At 44.4% G+C, this 24,592-nt stretch overlaps 2 protein-coding genes across 2 annotated transcripts in view; one reads left to right on the top strand and one right to left on the bottom strand.

Annotated features, from left to right (window-relative positions):
• Window positions 1–16,271, top strand: part of COLGALT2 (collagen beta(1-O)galactosyltransferase 2) — a 64,729-nt gene extending 48,458 nt beyond the window's left edge. Inside the window, exons 6-12 of the mRNA XM_056844410.1 lie at window positions 1,824–1,943; window positions 4,565–4,641; window positions 9,596–9,702; window positions 10,510–10,642; window positions 12,830–12,957; window positions 14,054–14,260; window positions 15,994–16,271. Of these exons, the coding sequence (XP_056700388.1) occupies window positions 1,824–1,943; window positions 4,565–4,641; window positions 9,596–9,702; window positions 10,510–10,642; window positions 12,830–12,957; window positions 14,054–14,260; window positions 15,994–16,270 (1,049 nt within the window). The 3' untranslated portion in view covers window position 16,271. The remainder of the gene's footprint in view (window positions 1–1,823; window positions 1,944–4,564; window positions 4,642–9,595; window positions 9,703–10,509; window positions 10,643–12,829; window positions 12,958–14,053; window positions 14,261–15,993) is intronic.
• A 6,009-nt stretch (window positions 16,272–22,280) lies between these two features.
• The window catches only part of RGL1 (ral guanine nucleotide dissociation stimulator like 1), a 123,566-nt gene continuing 121,254 nt past the window's right edge, over window positions 22,281–24,592 (bottom strand). Inside the window, exons 17-18 of the mRNA XM_056845125.1 lie at window positions 23,065–23,179; window positions 22,281–22,486 (exon numbers count right to left, since the gene is read on the bottom strand). Coding sequence (XP_056701103.1) covers window positions 22,299–22,486; window positions 23,065–23,179 — 303 coding nt within the window. The 3' untranslated portion in view covers window positions 22,281–22,298. The remainder of the gene's footprint in view (window positions 22,487–23,064; window positions 23,180–24,592) is intronic.

Genomic DNA, 24,592 nt, shown 5'->3' with positions numbered 1-24,592 from the left:
GCACAGCAGTGCCCTGACCTGGATGGCCCAGGCTAGCCTGATCTCGTCAGATCTCAGAAGCTAAGCAGGGTCAGCCCTGGTTAGTATTTGGATGGGAGACCCCCAAGGAATACCAGGGTTGCTGTGCAGAGGAAGGCACTGGCAAACCACCTCTGTTAGTCTCTTGCCATGAAAACCCCAAAAAGGGGTCGCCATAAGTCGGCTGCGACTTGACGGCACTTTACACACACACACACACACACACAGCAGTGCCTTGCTTCTTGTGTGTTTACTCCAGTCCTGTACACCTCTCCAGGGTGTACGGGTTAGCCTAGGGCATTCCAGTGGGGTAACAGATGAGGCAGTGTTCTTAATGAAGAGCGCCTATTCAGGATCATGTAACACAAATTAAGCTTCAGTCCTACGAACACTTTCCTGGGAGTAAGTCCCAGTGAATAAAATGAGACTTACTTCAGAGCAGGGAGTGCTCCCTTAGTTATGTGGAGTCCCTAAGGTATGTATTGGCTTTATGGGCCACCTTTAGAAATTCTAATGGCGAAAATAAAATGGAGCTTGCAGGGCTGAATATATGAAATTCTGGCTACATGCATTCAGTTGGGTACCACAAATGTTGAGCAGAAACAATACAAAAATGAATTAAACAAAATAAATCAGTTTATTAGACAGTGCACTGAAAATACAAATGAAAAAACGTAGGCCTTGAGTTTAGCCTGTAGACTGAAAGCCGCTGGACTAAGTTGTCCTCAGTGTACAATATATAATACATATGCATGTCCCAAAGTGATGTACAAACAAGACCACAATCATAGTGAACAAGACCAAACGTGTTTCGGCTCACAAACACACACCAGCTCTTTCTTAGAACCAAAATAATGTGTTAGAGACACAAGTCTAGAATGTGTGCTGATGTCACATCACTTGCTGTTTGGTCCTCAGTTCCTCACTATGTTGCATGACCTGTAGCGGGAGAGGAGTTTCTTAGCACCTTTTCCTAGAGTTCTAAACTTTAGTTTGACCAAGCCATGCAATGACTGTGGAGGGGACCATTTTTTGACCCCGTTCTTCTGTCAGCTAATTTTTCAGTGCTTACTCCTGAAGCCAGGGTAGGGTTGCCAGCTCCGGGTTGGGAAATACTTGGAGATTTTGGGGGCGGAGCCTGAGGAGGGTGGGGTTTGGGGAGGGACTTCAATGCCATAGAGTCCAATGGTCAAAGTGGCCATTTTCTCCAGGGGGTCTGATCTCTATTGGCTGGAGCTCAGTTGTAATAGCGGGAAATCTCCAGCTACTACCTGGAGGTTGGCAACCCTAAGTCAGGCTGAGGCCAATATGAGAGGGAACCCTAAGATGCTGAATGTGTGTGCGTGTAAGAGAGAGAGCCCTAACAAAGCAGAAAAACTCCTTGTCCGCCTTTTAAGACTTCATTAAAAACTCTCGTTTTCTCCCTTGCCTGTGTTGCCCCCTCTGCAATGATCCATTTTGACTCGTTTGATTCTTTTCTTGCTCTTACTGGAAAGGTTTTCTCGGCGTCCCTGGTTTGCTTCCTTTTATTCACACCCAAAGTTTTTTCCTGATGCTTCAAAGTCCCTCTCCTTCCCTCTTGATTTTTAAAAATCTAGATTGTCATCTTGCGGACCAGGGGCATTGCATAGAGTGCCCAGTCCACAGTGAGGCTGGCTTGGCTCTGTGACCTTCAGCCCTGATAACAAACTTGGTAAGAGGGGCCCTGCCGTTTCTTGCGTTGTACTGGTTGGGATTAGCTGGCTGCCCTTGCCTCATTAGGAGGTCCCACCTTACATTTCTGCCCTCCTCCTTTTTGTCTGCAGGCATTCAAATGTACATCTGCAACAGAGAACATTATGGGTACCTCCCTGTGCCCTTGAAACCTCACCAGATGCTGGAGGATGACACGGACAACATTGTTCATGTGCTGATTGAGGCAATGAGTAAGTGAATGCATTCTGTGTCTATGCTTCACAACTTTACAAGCAAGATTCCCTTCAGATCTCTTCAAGGTGACATTTGGAATTATGATGTTACAGGATTCTCCCGTGCTTGTGTGGTTGCTGAGCTGGTGTTACAAACAAAGAACTAAGAGGTTAAGCTCTAAGAAGTTTTACTTCCCCGATAGATAGATGTTTTCCATAGGGAGACAGGCGTGTGTAATTTCCCTGTTGCTGCTGCAGGAGCCATCCCCCTACACCATCAGGGTTTATTCAGTATTTTTTTAAAATAGGCACTTGAATATCATTATAATGTTATAATCATCTGTATATCAGGTTCTCTGAAAAGTCTCTAGCCCGTTTCATTGTGGTGATATGCCTTTCTCTGATATCTCCGCAATGAAAGGGGCTAGAAACGTAGTGACAGCTGGGAATTCAGACAACCTGATAATGTTATAATAATATTCAATTGCCGATTATTTAAAAAAACCTGGAAAAGGCCCAATGGCCACTGCAGGGGCAGAGAAAATGGCTGCCATATGAGGAGGGGCTGTGGCTCAGTGGTAGAGCCTCTGCTTGGCATGCCAAAGGTCCCAGGTTCAATCCCTGGCATCTCCAGTTAAAGGGACTAGGAAGGTAGGTGATGTGAAAGACCCCTGCCTGAGACCCTGGAGAGCCACTGCCAGTCTGAGTAGACAATACTGACTTTGATGGACCAATGATCTGATTCAGTATAAGGCAGCTTCATGTGTTCATGTGGGTAGGACTGGGAAAATCCAAACATTCCCACCCACACAACAGCCATCCACACTAACTTGCAGTCTTTCCCAAAATTTTGCAGCAAAGCAAGTTTGACAAAGATCAAAAAGCCTAGGGAACCCCAGGAGGTAAATGAATACATTACATTGCTATGGGGAAGCAGGAACCCAGAGCAAATAACCTGTGAAAACAGCCATTATCTATTAATTGCATGCATTTTTGTGAGTTTGTAATTTAATAGCTGATTAATTTTTTAAAGAGGAAATGTGGGGTTTCCTAATCTTTGTGTACCTTTCTGAGCTTTTAAACAATGGGATACAAACCAAGAACATTAAATAAATATTATGATAACGTACCACCTATGAGTTTTTTCCACAGGCAGGCATAGGACTGTGTACCGTATTGAGTGATTAAATTTAAACAGGTTTCTAATCTTAGCTTGGTAAAATGGGCCCAGTTTCTCTTCCCTTTCTTCCTCCCACATAAATTCCCCACCATTTTCAAAATGCCCTTTTAACATGATGTAGCTTTATATCTGCACTGGGGCTAACCATGTGGGCATCCCATTCCTAAGGGGGAGGTGGATACACAGTGGCCATGGACGGCACAGCCACGCTGCTCTTGTGAGGTTTCCCGGCCAGAATAAAAGCAAATAAATTCCATTAAAAAAATAAAAAATAGAAAAATTTGCCCCATTGCCTTAATGAGGCTACACCAGCAAAGTAGCTGGTGTAGCAGTGCCGCAGTGAGGGGGGGCGTTCCTGGGGCAAAAGGGGTTAGGAAGCTGCTTAAGGCAGCTCTGCCCCCAGGAACCCCTCCCAGAACACTGGTGTGGGGAGATATGCAGGGGAAACAGTGGCAGGAGGCTGCGCTGGCATCTGAGAGCCATCCTGCCACTGCGGTCCAGCAGGAACGGCGTAAGTTGTCCTGTGCTGGTGTCTGTGCCAGTTTGCGCGCCGCAAGTGGCTCCTATAGGCATAGGTCTTTTATGCATGGGTTGGATCTCCCTGCTTGGACCTGGGTTCATCGCACTTTAAAGTAACCTGGGTTGGGGGAAACTGTATGCATTGGCTTGAATGATCAGGGACAAAACTGTAAGAAGTTTTCCTTCCCCCCAGACCCAACGGCCACATAAAAAAACATTTTAAGAACAAAAAACGGAGCAATCTTAAAGCAGGGAGGGGGGAGAAATCCAAGCCTCGTTTTAAAAAAGGCTTTCTTTTGCTCAGAAAGAGCTCTGAGGAAGCAGGAAGCACTTGAATCCCCGCCTCTTTACACACTGCTTTGTGATTGGCTGTGAGAGGGGGTTGGAAAAGGGTGGAGCGTGATGGCGCGGGGAAGCTCAACCCGAGAACGGAGTATGCACGCTCTGTGACTCCGGAATGAGCCAGGATGAACGGTTTAATTCTGGCCAGAAGAGGAATGGGAGAAGCCGGGTTCGTTTTGCGTTGAAACAGAGTTGAGCTTCCAAGGAATGAGGTATCGTGCATACTGAAAAATTTGATCCTGGCTGAAACGGGGAATAAAGGAGGTTAAAGCGATCATGCATAAATGACCATACTCTCTTATTGCAGAGTCACTCCCGTCTAAGCTCACTGTGGACATAAACTGGAGTAATTTTGTGTAGGGTTGCATTGTAAGGCTGTAATCCGATGTATACTTACCTAGAAACAAGAGCTATTGAACACAGTGAAACTTATTTTTGACTGAGCATGTATAAGGATTAGCCCATGAGCAATTTTCACAACATAATGAGAAGTTGAGTATAGCCCTCCTTTTTCTCAAAGTGTCCTTTGTTCCAAGCTGAACAGCTTCAAGGATTTATTTATTAACAACGTTTGACAGCGGTTGGTTGTCTCTTTCAGTTGACCGTCCACCAATTGAACCTTCTGACTATGTCACAGTTCCTCCAAAGCACCCAGACAAGATGGGATTTGATGAGGTAATAAAATGATCCTTTGCAGGCCAACTTGGGGAGGGGCTGTGGCTTAATGGGTGGAACATGTTTTTTGTGTGCCGAAGGTCCCAGGTTCAATCCCTGGCATCGCTAGTTAAAAGAATCAGGTTGTAAGTGACGTCACCTGAGACACTGCAAGTCACAGTAGACGATAGTGACTTGGATAAATAAATGTTCTAGAAGGCACCTTCAGGTGTTCAATTTTTGTGAGCCAAAAGGGACAGGGCAATCTCAGGAGGATTTGGAAGTAGCCATTGCTATAATTGAACTGGTGGTCACTTAGTTTTAGGCATCAAAGATAGAGCCTAAATGGCTTGCAGGACTCCCCCCCCCTTTCTTTTCATCATGTGTCTGAGAGTTTCTGTCTGCCATCAGGTTTTGCTTTTCAGTATCTTGAGATTCGTGTTTTCATTCATCTTGTCATTGGGATTTGGTTTTTAGCACAGTAAGGCCATGTTGCCACTTCCCAAAACATTGGTGATACTTAAACAATGATCTGAAGATGATGTTCCAAGGTGGTCCATGAGGCCACCATGAAAATCCAAAGAAGGTGCTGGATATCCTCTTCAAAGCTAGCAGCAATGAATACCAAATGCAGTTCTACAAAGGGTGGAAACTGACATTGTAAGGGAATCACATGGCACAAGTAAAAAGACAATCTTAATTTTGCATAATGTATATAAGCTTGCTGGGGGTAAAATGTGGATGACTGGGGAAGGCAATGGTAAACCACCACGTAAACAATGTCTGCCTAGTAAACGTAGGGATGTGACGTCACCCCATGGGTCAGTAATGACCCGATGCTTGCACAGGGTCATTACTTTACCTTTTTTTATATGAGGCACACACAGTCAAAGATTTATAGCCCTCTTTCTCGTGCTTTTTTATAGCAGGCTACCCTTTTAAATGTACAGACACCTATTGGGATCTTCAACAGTAATCCTATGTGCAGAGATACTTGTATGTGATTATGTGATCCAGCTTGCTACTGCATGCAAGTCTTTCTGGACTGGAATAACAATCCCACCCTGAAATTAGAAGCAAGATTATCTGAAGCCCCTCTTAAATTCTGCACAAAGAGCATTAGGAGGACAAATCTCTTTCTGAGTTCCTTTCTTTACAAATCACACAGGGATGGTGGAACATTAAGGCCATTTATGCAGGGTCAATTTTGATGCTCGCTCAAAGCTGTTTTTGAAAATGCGACCTTTAAAATGCCTATTCATGGTCCCGAGACAAAAGGAGAAATTCCACCACCCCCAGTTGCCTCCTCCTTCGTTCCTTCCATCAGCAGCCGCTATTTGCATAGCTAACGCGCGGCTGTGATTTTGCATGCTTCCTTGAGGGGATTCTTTTTTTTTATATATAAATATTTTTATTGATTTCTGATATTAAATGGGGATACAGGAAAGGAAAAAGGGTAAGGGAGATTATTAACAAAAGGAAAATACATGTTTTTACCCCCTTAACAGGATTCAAATAGTCAACGTTTTTTAACATGTCATACTTTGTCTCCTTTATTTTCATAACGTCTAAGTAAAATTAGAAAAAAGAAAAGAAAAGAGCAGGGAAAAAAATTTATCGTTGTTTTATGGTTTGAATAAATTTGTAGAAACTGTGCCATTTGTCTTTATTTGAATTTTGGGTATCTGGTTGTAAAAGTTCTGTTAGATGCGCCATTGTTATGAATTCATATGCTTTATCAATCCAGAGTTCAATTTTTGGTATTTTTTCTGTTTTCCACAGTGAGGCTAGGACTATTCTTGCCGCTGTTATTAGATATTTTAATATAATCTGATGATCTTTACTGCATTCGACTGGTACTTTACTTAGAAGAAAGAGTTTAGGGTCATATATAATAGGTTGGCCAATTATAGTTTCTATATTCTTATGAATTTTTTTCCAAAATTTTTGGACTGATGTACATGTCCACCAACAGTGATAAAAAGTGCCTCTAGCTTTCCCACACTTCCAACACAAGCCTGATGTTGAGCTGTTCATGTTCTGGATGTCGCTCGGCGTTATGTACCACCTGTGTAACATTTTCAGCCAGTTTTCTTGAATTCCTTGGCATAGGAATAGTTGGCACGGAATAGTTGTTCCCATTCGTCCGTTGTTATGATCTCTTTGAGATTTTCCATCCATCCTTGAGGGGATTCTTCGAGGCGGGGGTGGAGCAAACACAAAAGGTCACGTTAAAGGGGCTCTTAAGAAATGCGAAGCAGGTATGTGCTGGCTTCGCAGTCACTTCCTGAATGTTTCAGCATGAAAAACTAAAAAAAAATATGTGGGGCACTTCAGCCTGGAACACGCTGCTAATTACGACGCATAAATGGCCTAAGAGAGCAATCCTAAACAGGTTTACTCAGGATCCAGCTCTAATCTATTCAATGGGGCTTACTCCCAGGGAAGCGTTTTTAGGATTGCCCAGCAAGTGTGCAGTTACTCCATGAAGTCAAGCGTGTATCAGTGATGGTTCACTGCTTGGAGTGAGGGGCATTTGGACTAACCAGGATCTTGGCTGGTGGAGAAGGCACAACATACCTTAGGACCCTGTCCATCCCAGGACCCTTGAAGCAGACCAGTCCTATGGTCTAAAAACCACCGGCTTATACAAAAATACCGTTTAGAAAGAGATGGGTAAAGAATGCTGACAGAACTCTTTTGTGCATTCATTAAGCATCAGGATAACACTCTTCTTGGGGCTTCTAAGTACCTGTAGAGCTGCTAGACAAGGGCTAACTGAAGTGATTGGGCTAAGAAAACGGGTGCTGGGCTCAAAGGAGCTGGGCTCCTAACAGAATAATCCTAAGCAAAGTTTTACCCTGCTAAGGATTGCTTAGGATTGCACTGTAACTTGGCCATCCCTGAGATGTTTACATGGGCTGTATAATTAAATATAGAAACAATGCCCTGCTGTGTGGTTGGTACACTGTGTGTTTGGAGCCTGTCCTCTCTGATTGATAATTTAAAAGTGTGCTGTTTCTGATGTGGCTGTTATTTGATTTCCCACCCTTGTTTATTTGCACCCTGTTTAGAGGAAATGCTGGAGCTCCACAGGCTGGATTTATATTTGTCTCGGTGTTGCTACTCCCCATATTTCAAGGATGCGCTTGTTCTTGCATGCCTTTGAGCCATGAGCTCAACCCGAGGACCCTCAGCCATATTTGTGTTCAATGACACTGAATAGTTTGTTTTGGACAAGATACTTCCTGGCAGACTTTTCTTTCCAGTGGCATATTTGTTTTGTCAGTTGGAGTTCTTCCCAAGTTGAGACAAGATAGCTGAAATAGGTTTTTAGCTGTTCCTCTGCACATCTCCGCTTGGTTTCCACCATTTTTGTGGTCTGCAGATGCGCTGATTGCAGCTGAGCCTAGCAGAGAGATGAGTTCTGCCAGATGCCAAATGGGAGCCAGCATGGTGTAGTGGTTAAAGCAGCGTTTCTCAACCAGGGTTCCCCAGAACCCTAGGGTTCTGCGAGAAATCGCTAGGTGTTCCACGAGAAATAGTGATGAATGGGCTAATCATATGTAAATCATATGTAGGGGTTCCCTGAGACATGAATATTATTTCAAAGGTTCCATAAGGGTAAAAAGGTTGAGAAACGCTGGGTTATTAAAGTGTTGAATTAGGATCTGGGAAACCTAGGTCTGAATTCCCACTCTGCCTTGGAAACTTGCTGCCATGGACCTTGGGCTAGCCACATACTCTCAGCCTAACCTAACCTACCTCACAGGGTTGTTGTGAGGATAAAACAGAGGAGAGAATGATGTAAGCAGTTTTGGATCCCCTTTGGGGAGAAAGCCAGGATATAAATAAAGTAAATAATGCTGCCTGGACTTTTTTTTATTCCACCTTTCTTCCAAGAAGCTCAGGGCGGGGTACACTGCTTCTCACTGTCAACAAAACAACCTATTAAGTTGACTGGTCTAAGGTCATCCACAGTACTATCCTAAGCAAAGTTACACCCTTCTGAGCCAGTGGACTGCAATGAACTCAGAAGGATGTAACTCTGCTTAGGATTACACTGCCTGTGAGCTTGATGGCTGAGATGGGATTTGAACTAGGGGCTCCCAAGTCTTCGTCCAACACTTTAACCACTACACACCACTAGGGTTGCCAGGTCCCCTCTTCTTACCAGTGGGAGATTTTTCCTTCAGGGCTTGGAGGAGCGTTTTGTGTGTGTGAGAGAGTGCACGCGTGCTCCCGGCATGATATGGTCACTTCTGGGTTTACCCCGGAAGTGCCAGCGTCGTGCAGGAACACTCTAGCCAATTCCTCTAAAAACTCTATGGATTCCATAGAGGTTTCAGAGGAAATCCTGTGCGATGCTGGCACTTTCAGGTTAAACCCGGAAGTGACCATATCGCACCAGGAGTGCGTGCACTCATGGGACCACTCTCCCCTTTCTCCTGCCCGCTGGCCATCAGCTGACCAGTGGGCAGTCCAGTTGATTGGCAGGCGATTGCCTGCCACAACCGGGCCATTGGGAACCCTATACACCACACTGGCTGTGAATACCGCTGAAGTATTTCCCCTGTGGGGTCCCAGAATAGTTCTCAGGCAGTTGGGAAGTAGAACCCACTTCCCCACTAAAAGCTACATTTGGGGCCTGTTTAGATTCTGCTTCTGTTTAGATTCTGCCTGGGAGAGGCTTGGAGCGACCATCACTGTGAGAAGTTATCAAGTGAATCCTGGGGGTGGGGGCCAGGAAATATCCTAACAGCCCCTAGTCATCCACCCACACCCTTTTATGTTTCAGAAATCTGTATTCCATACATGTCACAATCTTTGAGTTGTGACCTTTAAGAAACTGTGTTTTGCTACCTTCAGCCCTATACCGGGGGAAACCTGAAAATTACTCATAATCTTCTCACACGCTACTCTCCATTGTTTACATTTATATTGTAAGTTCTGGTTTCTCTCCTTCTCCTGCTAGATTTTCGTGATAAATCTGAAACGTCGGAAGGACAGGCGGGACCGAATGTTACGAACATTGTATGAGCAGGAAATTGCGGTCAAGCTGGTAGAAGCTGTGGATGGAAAGTGAGTGTTGAGTTGCTGCCACTTGTGATTGTGGAAGATTTGCATGCTGCCTGGCATAGAGGTTTGCCCTATTTTTGACAGTCTTAAGTGAATTATTTTAATCACCGTGAATATGTCACCATAATGGAGTATGTATTTGAGGCAGCATTTCTCATTCTGTTTGCCTAGAAATGCTGGCTTGGATCCAGCAGTACTTTCCACGGACAGAAACAATTAACATCTGCTAGGGATAACGTCCTTGCCTCCCACTTCCTGCTGCAGCCCAAAATGCCCCCTGAAATGCTGCCCCCAGGGGAAATGCCCACAAACAGCATGAGATGGAAGTGAATTTTTCTTGCTAATGCTGTTATACTGGGAAGGTAGGAAGAGCCAACAGAGAAATTATGGGTGGGGGGTAATTGCCATGAAGGGCTCCTGCATTTGGGGAAGCACCCCAAGGAGGCACATTGGGCCCTGTCCATTGTATGGTAGGATATGACAATATGCAGCTCTAGGCTTTTTCTCCCACAAGAAATGTTCAAGTCCATCTGAAATCTACTTGGTCAAATGCTGTGAATTTCAGACAAGGCAGTATTTACAAGGAAGAGTACAATGAACATTTGCCACCTCCTGTTAAATCTTAGACTTTGGTTGTGTTTGTGAGACCCTTTTTGAATGCTTGCTTCTCAGCAAGCAGAAAAACTGGCATAATGTTGTTTTTTTAATTTGCAGGTAGTTTTTAATGTTAGGGAACATTGCACAAAAATAAGTGATCTGGGTCATCCTGCTGATCTGTGGTTGAATGATTTCATTCTTGTGGTCTTGCAGGGCCCTGAATACGAGCCAACTCAAAGCTCTCAACATAGACATGCTTCCTGGTTACCTGGATCCTTACTCCTCGAGGGTACTGACTAGAGGGGAGATTGGCTGTTTCCTTAGCCACTTCTATATCTGGAAGGAGGTGATGTGCATTTCTTAACTGTTATCGTTATGGGGTGCTTTGCCCATTCTCAGTCTGGCTGGAAGGACCGGTAGATCATACCTGTTGAGGCTGTTGATGATCAGTTGAACTTTATGGCATAGGACCCACATATTTACAGGATTGCCTCTCCCGGAATGACCCCATTAGGGAAAAATTGGGTAATTTTTTTTCTCAATCCCCTTCATAGAGAAGCATTGTAAACTTTACCATGCTTCTCTATCGAGGAGGGGGTGGGCAACCCCTTCGGGACCCCATAAAATCAGACCCTCTGATCCAATCTTCACCAAACTTTGGTGTTCATGCAAGGAGAGTCCCTTGAAGCTCCCCGGAAAATGTGGGAACTCTACCTTCAAAAATGCCTCCCCCAGAGCTCATTAAAAAAATCCCAATAGGGAAAAGCCTGGTGAAAGCCCAAAAAAGCCTAATACTTATTCGGCAGATTTGGCTATCGGCTGTCCAGCTTCAGCTTTATTCCCAGGTTTTGGTATTTGGTAAAACCAAAACCCGAATATTGCTGAAACAGCCAATTTTGGGTTTATTTTCAGTTCAGGTTTATTGATATGCTCAACCCTAGTCCCCATGTGACACTCCATACCTCTTACCAAGGTCTGCTTCTTGTGCCTTCCTATGGACAGTGGTGTGGCCCACACTAATGGCACCTGTATTATGAAATAGCTTTCTTGAGATCACGAGAAAGTTGTCCACTCTCTTAAATTTTAGAAACAAATACCAGGCAGAATTGGGGATTTTTTTGGGAGGGGGGGGACTTTTAGCTGATGGTTTTAACTGATGGGTAAATCTGTGTGAAGGAGCCCCGTGGCGCAGAGTGGTAAGCTGCAGTACTGCAGTCCAAGCTCTGCTCATGACCTAAGTTCGATCCCAACGGAAGTTGGTTTCAGGTAGCCGGCTCAAGGTTGACTCAGCCTTCCATCCTTCCGAGGTCGGTCTAATGAGTACCCAGCTTGCTGGGGGTAAAGGGAAGATGACTGGGGAAGGCACTGGCAAACCACCCCGTAGAAACAAAGTCTGCCTAGTAAACGTCGGGATGTAACGTCACCCCATGGGTCAGGAATGACTTGGTGCTTGCACAGGGGACCTGTACCTTTTTAAATCTGTGTGAAGTTGCTGCTGATGGTGGTTGTTTGCAGCAGTCATGTGGGGGAGATGGGATCTGGTTGTTTGATGACAAAGGGAAGTTTGACTGTCGAAAGCTTATACCCTCAAAATCTTGTTGGTCTCTAAGGTGCGGCTGGACTTGAATCGAGCCGTTCCACTGCAGACCAACACAACTACCCTCTGAAAGTTATAAGTCTGCTTTATAAGTCCGCTTGCAGAGAAAGGCAGGCTGGAAATGTTTTCAATACATAAATAAATTAAATGGATGTGCTTGGGTCCCTTGGAAGCTGAATATACCCAACATTCAAGATATGTTCTGTTGGAGGGTCGGAGACCGGATTGACATGGCTTTGCTTAGCATTTGATTTGAATAGTAGTGTTGATGTCCATTTGCTTTGGTGGCTTTTAAACAGGATGAGACAAACTCTTAGAAAGCTGTCGTGTGAATGGTTAATGGCTGAAGGAGCTCAGTGGCCGGATACACGTGCTGGAGACAAGTAATTGAGAAATGCCACTGCCTTTTCCTGGAGGCGTTTGGTTGGCCACTCTGGAAGTCAGGTCACTGGCTAGCAAGACCATTCTCTCATTCCTGTGATAAGCTCATATCCTGCCAGAAATTTTGTTAATCTTGAAGGTGCTACAGGACTCTTGCTCTTTTCTACTGCTATTGACAAACATAGCTACCCACTGTGATCTATCTCCTGTGATAAGCTTTCATAAGCTTTTCTTGCTTTCTCTGGTTATTCTTCCATTAGCAGCATCTTTCCTTCTTCCTGTCTCTTTTCTGCTGTCAAACAATTAGACAATGCCGAACTGCCTTTTAGTTGATGCTGTATTTTTTAAAAATGTGCTTCAACCTCCTTTCTACTTGAAAAGCAATCCGTGTGATGTGTTACATCCTAAACACCATTAAATTATGTAAACCAACTTTGTATTGCAAAATTGATTTAAAACAGCCTGCTTTAGGCATGCTTTCTGTCAGCTTTACAGCAGGTTTTGGGCATCGAGCATAAAATCTCTTCCAGTGACTTTTCAAAGTGCTCCTCTAAGGTGGTGGACAGGGAGATGGAGAAGACCCTGGTCATTGAAGACGACGTGCGTTTTGAGCATCAGTTCAAGAAGAAGCTCACAAAGCTGATGGATGAGATTGAGAAAGCTCAGCTAGACTGGGAACTCATGTAAGTCAGTTGCAGCCCTCCTGGCTATTCCTTTCTGTGGAGCTTAGGAGTAGTGTATGGGAGTGGAGCTGACTGAAAGGCAAAGAACATAAGAAAGGCCATGCTGGATCAGACCAAGGCCCATCAAGTCCAGCAGTCTTTTCACACAGTGGCCAACCAGGTGCCTCTAGGAAGCCCACAAACAAGACAACTGCAGCAGCACTGTCCTGCCTGTGTTCCAAAGCACCTAATAGGCATGCTCATCTGAACCTGGAGAGGATAGGTATGCATTATAACTAGTATCCATTTTTACTAGCAGCCATGAATAGCCTTCTCCTCAGTGAACATGTCCACTCCCCTCTTAAAGCCTTCCAAGTTGGCAGCCATCACCACATCCTGGGGCAGGGAGTTCCACAATTTAACTGTGTGTCGTGTGAAGAAATACAAGGAATTGCCCAGCCCTTGAATAAGTGCAGTGAAGAAATCTTAATAGAAAGCTTTTGTATATGTGCGTTTGTGGGGGGTGGGATGGGGTGTCCCTCAATGAGAAGGTTCCAGCACAGTCTCTGAATTTATCTATTTATATTATTTACAAGCTATCTTCCCATTTAAAAGTATGGTGGCTTACAACAATTAAAAAAACAAAAACAAGAAACTCACTGTTTGTCTCTCTGTGTGAGAGAGAGCAGCGCTTAATGGAACCAAGGTGAGAAACCAGTTTAAAAGGCCTTCTGGAATAATTAACAAAAATTAATTGGCACAAGGAAGCCATCAAATAAGAAGACTGAGGGAGACAGTTCCAGAGATTTGGGGAAATTGAGGAGAAAGCCTTCACACAGGTTCTTGCTAGGTGAGGCGTTTGTCATTTATGTAGCAGAGCCTGTTTGGATGAGCAGACAGCATAGTATGTAATGCAAAGGCAGCTCCAAGCAGTGCATGTTACCACTGTCTACAGTATGGAACCAGGCTGGCAAAATGAGCCATGTACTGGCTGACTGGTTCACCCTTACTCGGGTTGCACAAATGCTACAACTTTTATGCGCTGTGATGCACATATGCAGGGGACTGGAAACTGAACATCACTTACATAGCAGAAATACCCATCTTTTCTTTCTAGCTACATTGGTCGGAAACGAATGCAGGTGGAGCGTCCCGAGAAGGCTGTTCCCAACGTCATGAATCTTGTGGAAGCCGATTACTCTTACTGGACGCTTGGCTATGTTATCTCCTTGCAGGGAGCTCAGAAGCTGATTGATGCTCAGCCTTTCAGCAAGATGTTGCCAGTCGATGAATTCCTGCCAGTCATGTACAACAAGCACCCCGTGTAAGTTGTGTGCCCTGGCTAGTTGGCACGGTCACTGTCAGTGCAATTTGTACCACGCCACATAGCAGGATATTGGCATGCATCCAAAGTAAGCAACCTCTGTCCATTAGGCAACAAGAGCCTGTGATTTCAGGTTGGGGTAGAATGCTGCCCCGTCTCTTGCTCCATTTTTTAGATTACTAGCCCCGTGGCTCAGAGTGTACTGCAGTCCAAGCTCTGCTCACGACCTGAGTTCGATCTCGACAGAAGTCGGTTTCAGGTAGCCGGCTCAAGGTTGACTCAGCCTTCCATCCTTCCGAGGTCGGTAAAATGAGTATCCAGCTTGCTGCGGGTAAAAGGAAGATGACTGGGGAAGGCACTGGCAAACCACCCCGTGAACAAAGTCTGCCTAGAAAAGGTTGGGATGTGACGTCACCCCATGGGTCAGGAATGACCCGGTGCTTGCACAGGGGACCTTTACCTTTACTAGCATTATCAGAAATTGTTGCTGTGACAACTTCGGAAGTGGCCTACCGAATGGTGAGGAGGAGGTTGTTTCTGGAATAGGGAATACCAAGGAGACTGGAGTTAGAGTGAGAAAAATGGCACTCATATGTCCAGTGGACTTGTGGGCATACATCATTAAAGAAACACTGGAGAACTTTAACAGGAAAGCCCAGAAACATGATGCAGAGAACAATAGACTGTAGACCAAAGGTGTGTGAGCGGTGTGATCTTCTTGATGCCAACATCCAAATTTATTTAATTAAAAAATATAACCCTATATATTCAGACACACAGAGGAAAATAACAGCTTAATATACTTAGCATTAGGCTGCTCAAACTTCCTGCTGGTTCAGCTAATATCCTGTTTGCCAGTCACACGTAGGGAGCTGATGTTTCAACAGAGTGGCGGTTGGTGACCCATTTGTGGTTGTTCGGCAGGTTGATTCGAGATATTTCTTCCTAAAAGTATAAGCTCAGCCCGTTTCGTTTTGGGCATGCACGCTGTCACACGGCCAAATGGAGTTCTGCTCCTCCCCTGTCTTCGCTATGCTGCTGCTCCTTTCAGCAGCCAGTTGTTTATAGAGATAGTTAAACCAGTCACAAATAATATAAACCAGTCATTGTGTGTCTGCGTAGCGTAGGCCAGTGGAGCGGTTTTGGGTGGTCACAGGCCTACTGGGATTTGGCCCATATAGAAGGAAGAGAGCTGTTAGGTGGTCCACGGTGTCCACTCTGCAGATAGTTTAATGTGGATAGCTGCTACCGCAGACCAAGATTCGAGTCCAGTAGCACCTTAAAGACCCAACTACTGTATTTCCAGAGTATAAGCTTTCAAGAATCCCTCTTTGACTCTTGAAAGCTTATATCCTGGACATTGTGTTGGTCTTTTAAAGTGCTAGTGGACTTGACATTTGCAGATAAAATCTCTTGCATTTGTACCAACTTGGACTCTTAACATTAGCAATGACAGGATCAGATGGTGAAAGGTACCAACTTGTCCAGTTGTTTGGGATTGAGCGGATGTCGACTGGACAACTCCAGGATTTCCTGGATGAAGCAAACTATCTGGATCCTTACCAGTCTGTTTTCAGGCCTAAACATGGGACTGTAACAGTGTTGGTCACCCGGTTGTATGACCTGCGCCAGGAGATAAAGGGAGCGAAACCCTGCTGATTCTCCTGGACCTTCCAGAGGCTTTTGATACCATCATTCGTGGTCCTTCTCATGGTATTTCTTCTTCTCTTTAGTGCCAAGTACATGGAATACTATGAACCAAGAGACCTGAAAGCCTTCTCCGCAGAGCCTCTGCTGATCTACCCAACCCATTACACCGGACAGCCAGGTTACCTCAGTGACACAGAGACCTCCACAATCTGGGACAATGAGACCGTGGCCACAGACTGGGACAGAACGCTGTCTCGGAAATCACGGCAGCAGGGCCAGATCCACACAGATGCCCAGAACAAGGATGCCTTGCCGCCTCAGCCCTCTCTGGATGCGTTGTCTGCGAGGGACGAACTATGACTGCTCACTTGGCTGTGGGACCCTCACAACAGCTGGACCTGCCTCATGATCCGTTTTTTTGGCCTAGAAGCTTCCAGAGATTTTACTGTGCTGTTTTGATTGGCAAACAAATCAGTTTGGTTGGATGCATCTTGCATTTTTGCGGGGGAGATGTTGACCCTGAGTGAGTCGGGCTAGCAGACCTCTGAGAAGTGCTGTATTGACAGTAGGCCGTCTCTGGCTTACAAGATTCGTACCATAGAAACATCTGTTGAGCTGCTGGAGGACTTGACAGGACAGTGAGTTTAATGCTTACATAGGAAGATGGTTCCTTGAATGACCTCTTTCTACAGTTTCTCGTGTAGAATTACTGTATTTATAAAGATTAATATATACAGGGGTTAGGAGAGGTGTATAGGCCTTTCTTTGTCATTCTCCTGCTGCATAACAGAATTGTTGCTGGTTTTCATTTCGTTAATCACATGCTCTGAGAGAAGTTAGAAGGGAAGGGGAGGGTTGCCCCCTCAAAGGATCGCCAGGAATCATGTTGCTTACTACTGGGGGCCCTACTGAGTCTTTATCCTAGACCCCCTCCAAGCCCTCAGTGATTCCACTAGCTTGGCTCTCTTCTAGTAGAGCCATAAAATACAATTGCTGTTACGAAGAATTTCTAATAGCTTCCCATTTGCAAAATGCTGTATAGTCCATCTTCTCTATCAATTAGTGAAATCCCTATTAGATCTCTCTTTAATCTCTCCTGTTATTCATTTAAAGTGCATGTAAACTGGTGATCTCATATTTCCAGTTCCGTGTGTCGTCGTCCCCACCCCCACCCCATACTATTGTTCACTTGACTGGTTTTACTAAACCAATTTCTAGTCCAAAAAGGGGATGTATGTCTTAAAAGAAGTAGGTATTCTTTTTTTAAACTTCCAAGGAAAAGCACAAGGGTTTTGATGAGAATCAAGCATCTCCCTTTCAGAGTTATAGCTGTGAATGGCCAGCGACACCAAGTTTGCTGTTTGGAGCTTTGGACTGGCTTGTGAACTGAAGAATGCTTGGCTCCCTCTCCCCACCCCCAGTTGATGACCAAGCTTGTCCACTTTGGAGATGAGCTGCAATATCCTCCCTAGCAGATACTGCCTCCATAGGCTAAGTCCTTGTGATTTTAAAAAGGGCACCATAAATCAGGTGGACAGCTACTTCTAGAATCAGGATTCACTCATGTAGGTTTCGAAGCATTGGATGGAGAAATAATTTCTGATGCAAAATGTTAAAAGAAGCAAGAATTGGTGTGCATTTTTTAAAAAAAAACCTGCTATAGATGCTGTACATAGGAATTGTTGGAATAATTGATATATATCTGTGTTCTTTCTCGAGGGGGTATGTTGCTGGTTATCAGCTGGTCTGGTAATATATAGCAATGGGTACAAATCAACTCACCTGTGTCGTCGTCTTTATTTATGACTTTGTATGTTGGAGCCCTGATATGGAGCAATGCTACAGGGAACACCAGGTATGGCTGGAAGGCAGAAGAGCTCACAGCCTGTTGCTGTCATTTATGTTTTGAAGGATTAAAGAAACTTGGATAAAATGCTTTCGTTCTTGATATGGCTGTTTGAAGGAACAAGAACGCTGCTGCACAAGTTTGTTGGAACTGTCTAGTTGTGGGGATGAGAAGGTAAGATTGGGTTCATTTGTTTTGCTGCTTTGAGGTTTATTTGCACCTGTTTCTTTTCAAAATAATATGTTCAGGGAATGCATTCTTCACTGAATTCATTGAGTAGGAAACCCCACATATCTGCCAAAAAACTAGCTGCAAAGAGTTGCAGAGGATTCTGGGATATGTTGTGGGGTGTGCAGTCAAGCAACAGTGAGGTGTTGTCCAGCAGTGTTAGGGCATACGATCACTCTATGTAAATTGGATGAGTGACCTATTTATTAAGGTTGCTTTTAGCCAGTTCTCTATATATGGTACTCCAACCTAGAACGCACCCAACACACCCCTGCAGATTGCAGGGGAAGTTAAGTTGTGGTGGGTGAACTATCTTTCAGGGAAGTTTATTATTCTTAAGGAATCCCTGTGAAGCTTTTAAAGGCTCTCTGGAACACAGTCTGAAGCCCACGGGTGACAGAAATATTTAAAGTCTTTCAGAAATTGTTGATGGAAAGTCTTTACCCAGAATCTGTAACATGCAAAAAGGCTTTTAGTTGAGAATGGCTTCAGATTTTGACTTGGCTTCAGACACATTTGATTATATCTTCTGGTTTTCTCACTCTCACTTTTTGTAATTTATCAGTACAGTGCCAGTTAAATATAGCTATTGTCTGGTATGCATAATGGGAAGGCAATACTGTTTTATGGTTTGGTCCAGGCCTGTCAGAATTACACACGGACTTTTGAAAGGATGGAAACAAACTGAGGCAGGTAAGAGGAACATTAGCAGCCCACAGCTGCCTCTGGGTGGAGTGCTCATAGTAAGGAAAGTCATGTGCAGAGCACAAACCTTTTTAGTAGGTACCTTCTGACAGCAGTTCTGTTTTGCTGGGCAATGGTTGTTTCTACAGTCTGAGCACAATGTGTTTTCACTCGTGGTTGGGAAGCAATGCGGGGATTTTCGTGCTCAGCCTTGGGCAAGGAGAGGAGGGGACATTTAATGCGGTATCAAAATATACATATATTAAAGTTATTAAAAGGCCATAAGGAGCAGATGGTTTGCATTTAGCAGTAATATTTTTGATTACTTCCCTGTTTTGAAAATACCACATGCTTCCTTTCAACCTTGTGAGACAACGCTTTTTTTTTTTTTTAGAAAGTTAAATGGAATTTTCCAAAAGCTTGGGAAGGAGCGCAACAGTCTGCAGAGGACATTGATGGACCTCTGCTAGTCTCATCTATCTTAGCCTTAAGTATTCAACCCATATTCTTCAAATATTTGGTATCTGTCTTGGATAGCCAGTAGAATCTGACTGCTACTTTGGGTAGTGGGGTTGGATCCAGACTAAGGGTTCCATGAGTAGCGGGCACCTTCACTGGCACAACAAAACTGTTCTGCCTCTGCCTCCCACTGCAGTCCACTCAGTTCTTCGAAATGCTGTTCCGGGGTGGGGGGAGGGGGCAAGGGACCCTTTTGGGTAGCTAAGTGAGCTGTGGTGGTAGTGGGAAGGCAGAACAGGTCTCTTGTGGTGATGGAAGTACCTTCTGGTATTGGAAACTAAACTTCGGATCCAACCAAGAACACCTATTTTATATTTAATGTTGTTTTGACAGATTTGGATGGCATTTACTACTGGACAGTTTATAAGATTTCATTGTTTTGATTTTAGCGAGTGTTAAATCAAGATGCTAATAATTTGTGTTATCAGCTTCCTGTTGGAATACTAGAAATGTAGCAGTCTTAAATAAATGAGACTCCTTTTACCCAACAGTTAATAATTCTCACCTTTGTTTAAAAAGACACTCTTATCATTACAAGCTTAACAGTATAAAAAATCTAGATGATTCTACAGCTATATACAGAGTGTATGTGCATATACTTCCCACACCACAACACGTATTTGGACACTGCTTTATCTTTCAACAGAAATCAAAGAAAATGGACCTTTTGTTACCTGCTGAAAATCCATCCCAACTCTGGATATGTTTAAGGCTCAGTTTTGAATTAAAACCATTGATTCCTCTAGGCAATAACACTATGGAGGTTTTAAGCACACAGACCAGAATAGAATTCTTCTGAAACAGCAAAAAGAGTTTCAAATAGTGCAAAATATATCATCATCATCTGATAAAGCCAGATTAAAAAATAAACACTTATGGTAAATAATGGTCAGGACTGTGTATATGCTGTGCCAGAAGCACGGGATTTTTTCTGTGTCGGTTACTCAAGTTCTGCAGCAAAAAAAAGCTGGATTCCGTGACCCTCATTATGCAAACTTGGTTTTATTCCTCTTACCCAACGTGACCGCAAATCAGAGTTCAGCCCCCCTCCCATGGGCAGAATCCAAACAGTGCCGCAACGGTATAAACCAGAAAAAAATAGTTTTAAAAAATATTATTAAAGCTATGATTTTTTTTAGAAGCTGAGTTCTGCACCCAGGATTGGGTTCTGCACTTTTCCCTGTGCTTCCGCACAACTGCAGCATATACACGGCTCTGAACAAGGTATCAAGTGGCAAGCTGTAAAGAGACGTAGTCCAGGACCCAAAAAATTCCCAAAAGCCCGAGAGCTTCTGAGTTGGTTTTAAACAGTGGCGTGCACACCCTGTCTCCTCGTGGCAAACTGCCTTTCAAATGGAGAGGAACTTTTCAGATCCTGGCCACAGTCCCCACAGCTAAAGCCAACTCTCTCTCTTTCCTTGCGTAGGCACAGTTGCAACCTGTAGCGTACTTACAAGAGGTCAGTCCCACTTAATTCAAGGCAACCACATAATTGGTTCAGTTGGCATTGGTGCTATTCTGTTTGGCTTCTACAAAAGGCATTCGGAGGGAAAACCCTCTGAATTCTGTACAGGAAAAGGATTGTTCCAGCAATAGCCAGGGGAGGTAGTGTGATGGATCGGAAAAGAGGAAGGTACCACTGCCGCTGAATGAAGGCTGGCACTGGGCAGGAGGGGGAGGCAGCACACACTTTTTGGCAAGGGACACAAGGCAGCTGCTGTGGCAGAGAGCCAACCTTGCCAGAAAGGGTGTGGGTTCCCCTACTGCTTGCCATCGGTCACCTCTTCCTATCCACTGCACTACCTGGCCAGTTGCTACTGAGCTGTTCCCAGTCCAATGTTTCCTTATGGCTTTAAAGTCCAACGATTTCTGTGATTCTGCACAGCTGTAGCGTGTGCTCTGAAGAGAGGGCTACCACCTCCCTTGTCATTTGCATGTGTATTTAAGTAAGTCCCCCAAGAACAGCAGCTTGGCGGACCAGGGCGAGGCTCTAAAAAAGCTAAATTCTGTTAACGCCTTAAGGCTGTACCATGTCAGGAAGCTTATTTAGTTAAAGTGATGTATTCTAGGAGAAGGGAGATTCCATAGATTTTGTTTTCTAAGCCTAACAAATCCCACATCACACTGTAAATAACTATAGTAGTCTCAGATGCTGCCGACTAAGTGTAAGTTGTACGTGTAATGGGTTTTGCTTTTTGTGGACTGATTATTATTGTGTTTTTTTTTAAATTATGATATGGTTTGCCACAATGCCAATGTGGCTGAATAAGGGTAAATTGTCCCACACCTAAAGGGGTGTAAAATTGCACACTCCAAAGATATATATACCTTGATCTTTTTTTGGGGGGGGGGATAAATAGATTAGCATAGAGTTAGGAAAACAATGTAGTGGCATTAAGAGGAGTAGTGTCTGCATTATCTTGACTTGTTCTCTAACAAACAAACAAACAAACTACAAAGGCATTCCTGAATTTGTGTAATGTTCTTTGGGAGGGGAATGCACTTGTTCCAGCTTTGACCATGTGGCTGGAAAAGAAACCAGCCCAACACCATAAAATGGCAGTGCCTGATGTGGCTCCAGAGACTGGGGGGGGGGGGTGGCATGAGAATGACCGCCCTCCCTGGTGTCAGCATCCGCTCTGCCGCATCTCCCAAAGCAGCAGCCCGTCAGCATCACCGACTCATTGTTCCTCGTTCAGCCAATGGTCAGCCTTGTGCACCTCCTCCTCTTGTAAATACTGGCAGAGCTTAATGGCGATAGCGTTCTTCCATTTATAAAAAATAAACCCAGAGTACTCTAAATTAATACTGGCACAAGAGAGAACTGAGAGTAGTTGAAGAAGAGTTGACTTGGAAGGGGCTGTCGGGCCAGGGTGCACAGTTGCGTTTCCTTCCCAGCCCAAAAGTGGCCTTGAATTCTTGAACTGTGCAAAAAATATATATTAAAAGGTGGCTGGCTGGAGGTCACTTTCCCACTCAGTCCCATTCAGTCTGGCTTTGCATTTCCCAAAGCTGAATACTGACACATTCGTTTCCAGAGACCTTGCAATACTGGATGGCCTTAATTGTCGGCTTTAAACACCCCTCTCTTTTGGCCTCACTGGCCCACTCTCAGAGGGTGATTTTGCTGTTTCTGTTGCTCCAGCACCCACTCTTGGAGGTCCGGGGAAGAGTCAAGCTGGACCGACTTCTCAGTTTCACCTCCCCGTCAAGAGAGTTTTTCTTCCGCAGGATGAAGTTGAAGCTCACCTGGCTATTCATGGCGTAAAAGACGTTTGCGCTATCTGGGATGACTAATTCTGCAGAGAGAGGAAACAGCGATAACGGGAGGTTATGCATTGTGCTGTTTCTGAGGGCTGACTTTCCAAGAGAGGAGTTCACAGGGTGGAGACCATGTGGTCTTCTGCAGAGGGCCAAATAACTCCCGCAGCAGACCATTTCGGTTTGGGATAACAGCATGGGTTGAAGCTCCTTCTGTATACACAACACCGTCCCGATCTGCTGTGGGAACAGCTCAGAGTGGAACAGATGAGAACATGCAAGTCGAGTATGCCTAAGAAAATGCAAGTTGGGTTCGTGGTCCCCACCCTGCAAACTCTGTCTTGTGGAAATTGGCCCCTAGCATGATTACAAACTGAAAACGTCGTTTGGGGGGATGGTGAATTATCTAGCTGTTATGGTATATGATTCTCATAATGAAGGAAAATGAAGATGTCCTGTTAAACAGATGCAAGGCCAGGGTTCAATGACACCTAAAATTACACTAAAAGAGCAGAGGAAAGGTTCAGCCTAGCTGAGCTCTCTCTGCACAGCTGAACCCCCAGTCTTCAGAACAAAGGCAGGTTTTTTGAGTACACCAAAGCCTTGTTTTTCTTACCTTTGTCCTCTGAGATGACCTGCACAAGCTCATAATCCTCCACAGGATCAGACTCCAGGTTGTGTTTCAACATTGCTCTCTGGATGACAGCTGGAGTCTTGTCTTGGCTGGTCAACTGGAAAGACAATTTTGTAATGTTTGTCTTATGCTCTGAACTTGAATTTCAAGCACGCTTTAATTATCCGCTACCTAGCATCAACGCATGGAGCTCTGGAACATCTGTCCCTTTGATATTAACTCTGAGAGGGAATCTTAATAAAAACCACTTTGTTTAGAAAGACAGATAACAGCCCAATGTTGATTAACCAACCCTCCCTGCCGCCACCCCCCAAAGAAAAACCCTGATCTTTCTCTTAGGCCAACATTCACAAAATGAGATATCACTCAAGTAGTGAATTACTTATACCAGTGATAACCAAACTATAAAATAAGACAGGCTGAAATGCATTTTGAAAAATTAAGCCATCATATTGGAAACCCCATAGAGCAATGATAGCGACCCAAGGAAGGGAGCAAAACTGGGATTCCCCAGTTCAGCTTGTACAGATTCAAGGAAATCTCAGAAAATATAGTCACCTTCTTGAGGCCTGAATAGCAGCAAAGGAAAGAGGGCTGCAGCTTAAAGAAGGCTGCTTGTCCATGGTTGTGAGAGCCAACTGCAAAAGTATCTCTGAGCTTAACAGTAAAACCTGCATCAAGTTTCTTCCCTGACAAATCAAAGCCTGGGAAATACCTATACAAATAAGTTCTGTTTCGGGCTCCAGTGAATCAGACAACTTGGAAGGCAATTCCTTGCCATTTGGCGTTTTTAATGTACTATTCTAGTGAAGCGATGTGGGCTCCACAAAGACAAGTCTGCTGACGAGTCCCACAGAAGACATCTTCCTTTTGGCTGTGGGGGTATCGCTCTTTTAAAAACTAGACCTTTCCATGTAGTACAAACTGTTTGTTTGTTGGACTTTTAGAAATAATAAGACACATGTTTGTTCAGACTACTTGATGGAGAGACATGAGGTGGGTAGTGAAACAAAAATGTATACAGAGAGCAACCCTGCCCAGAGAGAAAGGAAGAGAGAGAAAGCAGTTTGGTGGCCAGGGGAGTTGGCTTTGGGTAACAACCACCAGTAGGAAAAGCTGTTCCACTGGAGATGGCACCAGCCAAGAAGAAGCTGGAGATGTTACCATGGTGATCCTGCAGCTTGAACCAGGTTGCTCCACTTGCATTTTCATCAACAGCACCAATTTATAACATTGGGCTATTAGTTCAAGAGGCCCATTCTTCCCTTGAGAAAATATTTACGGGGGCAAGCAGGTAAACAAGAGAATAGAGATGCTGGTATGTACCATGTTGTTTACACCACCTGCATAGTTCTTTCTCCTTTTCAGATTCTACAATTGCACATAAGGAAGCCTTCCAACCAGTTTTATTTATGTATTTAGGGAATTTAAATGCTATGCAGGTTCTCTCGATAAGTGTAATAGTATCTCTATACATGGTGCACAGTCAGCATTTATATGTACCATGCAC

This window comes from Euleptes europaea, chromosome 2 (genome assembly GCF_029931775.1).
Source record: "Euleptes europaea isolate rEulEur1 chromosome 2, rEulEur1.hap1, whole genome shotgun sequence".
Lineage (NCBI taxonomy): Eukaryota > Metazoa > Chordata > Lepidosauria > Squamata > Sphaerodactylidae > Euleptes > Euleptes europaea.
The sequence above is the reverse complement of the archived record's forward strand: the minus strand, read 5'-3'. Positions and strand labels throughout refer to the sequence as shown.